At 50.1% G+C, this 2,605-nt stretch overlaps 1 protein-coding gene across 1 annotated transcript in view; it reads left to right on the top strand.

The window, feature by feature from the left end:
* The window catches only part of mfsd14bb (major facilitator superfamily domain containing 14Bb), a 10,182-nt gene extending 9,112 nt beyond the window's left edge, over nucleotides 1–1,070 (top strand). The window contains exon 12 of the mRNA XM_024265318.2: nucleotides 475–1,070. Within this exon, the coding sequence (XP_024121086.1) occupies nucleotides 475–624 (150 nt within the window). The 3' untranslated portion in view covers nucleotides 625–1,070. The remainder of the gene's footprint in view (nucleotides 1–474) is intronic.
* Nucleotides 1,071–2,605: the final 1,535 nt, after the last annotated feature.

Below are 2,605 nucleotides of genomic sequence, written 5' to 3'. Positions count from 1 at the left end.
AATTTTCTGAGATTAAAGGTTTCTTTTGCACATTATGACCTGAATGAGAAGATGTCCTCGTTACATTTCTGTTTAAGATCTTCTGACCATTGAAATGTTCACAGATGTTTGCCAGATGGACAAAGCTGATAGTCTTTACTTTGTAGTCTTACCTTGTACTTGAGTAATAATAAAAATATTGGTTGATTTTCAGTATCAGCAATAAGAAAATATAAAATTATCGGTTCTAAAAAGTCAATATTGTGCCTCACTGATGGCGATCATTCACTCCGTTATTCCAGAAATATTGGAACACAAACATCGTCACCGTTCAGACGGAGCGATGTCGCGTCCACAGATCATCCATCTGTCTGCTACAGAGCAGATCCTGATACCCAACAGAGACTCCACGTCGTACAGAACACTTATGGAGCGACGATACCAGGAAAACTGCTCAGCTGTTTGTTGTTAGTAAACGACCTTTCTGTGCCGCAGAGGTCAGTCATCCCGGGACCGCCCTTCCTGTTCGGAGCGTGCGCCGTCCTGCTCGCCCTGCTGGTCGCCGTCTTCATCCCCACACAGCGACAACTGGAGGACGACGAGGAAACCCTCAAGTCCACCAGCACCTCCTCTGCACACGCTTAGAACGCCATCTCCCTGACCACGCCCACCAGCGACCAGAGGACATCGAGCCCCTCCTGCAGGACAGCATCATGTGACCGCCCCTTCCCTCTTTAGAGGTCTGTTCCGTTATGATTCCGTGCTCCTGTGGCCTCGGACAGAAACGGAAACCTGGAGGATCAGCAAGTCCAGGATCCACCGGGAGCTACCGAGTCCGGGAACCAGGAGAGACTCCAGTTCAGGAGGACGCTGTTCCTGACTCCTCCTCCTCATGCTGTTCCTGACTCCTCCTCCTCATGCTGTTCCTGACTCCACCCCCAGCGTTGCTCCTGACTCCTCCCCCAGCGTTGCTCCTGACTCCTCCCCAGTGTGCAGCCATGTCTCGGTGGAATTACCAGAACCGTTTTCTTGGTTCAGGTCTGTTCAGCTGCAGTGTGGATCTTTTAATGGTTTAAAATGTCTCCACTTGGCAGGTGTGAAGAGATCATCTCTGCTTCGTCTCTGCTTCAGGTCTGCTTCGTCTCTTCTTCATGTCTGCTTCAGGTCTGCTTCATGTCCGCTTCAGGTCTGTTTCATGTCCGCTTCAGGTCTGCTTCAGGTCTTCTTCATGTCCGCTTCATGTCTGCTTCATGTCTGCTTCATGTCTGCTTCATGTCTGCTTCAGGTCTGCTTCAGGTCTGCTTCAGGTCTGCTTCATGTCCGCTTCAGGTCTGCTTCGTCTCTGCTTCAGGTCTGCTTCAGGTCTGTTTCATGTCTGCTTCAGGTCTGCGTCAGGTCTGCTTCATGTCTGCTTCATGTCCGCTTCATGTCCGCTTCATGTCCGCTTCATGTCCGCTTCATGTCCGCTTCAGGTCTGCTTCAGGTCTGCTTCAGGTCTGCTTCAGGTCTGCTTCATGTCCGCTTCATGTCCGCTTCATGTCCGCTTCAGGTCCGCTTCAGGTCCGCTTCATGTCTGCTTCATGTCTGCTTCATGTGTGTTTCAAGTCTGCTTCATGTCTGCTTCAGGTCTGCTTCATGTCTGTTTCATGTCTGCTTCATGTCTGCTTCATGTCTGTTTCATGTCTGCTTCAGCTGTGCTCTTCAGTCAGAAACTGGTTTGAGTTTCATGTTCAGTCATAAAGCGGGTCAGATTCCATCCAGCAGAGTTCTGGACATGAACATTGGGGTGTTGGTGAGGACCGGTTCTGGATCCACACACCTGTCCTGCAGCATCAATGAGCTGTAGTTCGGCGTCTTCATCACATAGACTCACCTGGATCTGTAACAGGTGGAGACATCTGGGTGGAGCTCCTCCACCGCTACTCCAGGTGTTCATGAAGAGGACATGATTCTCTGGAGGTCTGAACTGCAGTTTCTCAAAGACCCTTATGAAAAATGTTGAAGGTTTTTTACTAACGAGTGACGCCGCTCGCGCCCAGAGGAGGACGCTCCGTCTCAGAGGTCAGAGGTCACGTCTTTCTGATTTGATGGATAGTTTGTGACCTTGTTTGTTCCATCTGTCGGGATGACTGTACTGTGTGGTTGCCTGGCAACGGGATGCGTTTGGATGGAGGACCTTATGTATGTCCAGAGGGCAGAGTGGATTTTTGTGGAGTTCTGATCAAAGACGTCTGAATTCTTTTGTTTTAAAAGCTCTAAAGTCGACCATGAAAACGCCTCGTCCTCTGTGACCCAACGGGAACCTTCAGCTGCCTCAGTGTGGTGGTTCTGAACTGCAGCGCCACCTGCTGGTGGTTCTGAACTGCAGCGCCACCTGCTGGTGGTTCTGAACTGCAGCGCCACCTGCTGACTGATTTACCGCCTGGCTTTTAAAGCTTTAACTGATCACGTTTGACCAACAACTTAAACCAGTTTAAGAACAAAAATCTATTTTCTGCAAAGATGTTTTTTACTGAAATATTGACAAACTTTCTCCTCCTCCTCTCTTGCTCCTCCCTCTCCTCCCCCTCCTCCTCCTCTCTTGCTCCTCCCTCTCCTCCCCCTCCTCCTCCTCTCTTGCTCCTCC

Source organism: Oryzias melastigma, linkage group LG9 (assembly GCF_002922805.2).
Source record: "Oryzias melastigma strain HK-1 linkage group LG9, ASM292280v2, whole genome shotgun sequence".
Lineage (NCBI taxonomy): Eukaryota > Metazoa > Chordata > Actinopteri > Beloniformes > Adrianichthyidae > Oryzias > Oryzias melastigma.
Note: the sequence above shows the minus strand (reverse complement) of the source record. Positions and strands in the feature narration are given on the sequence as shown.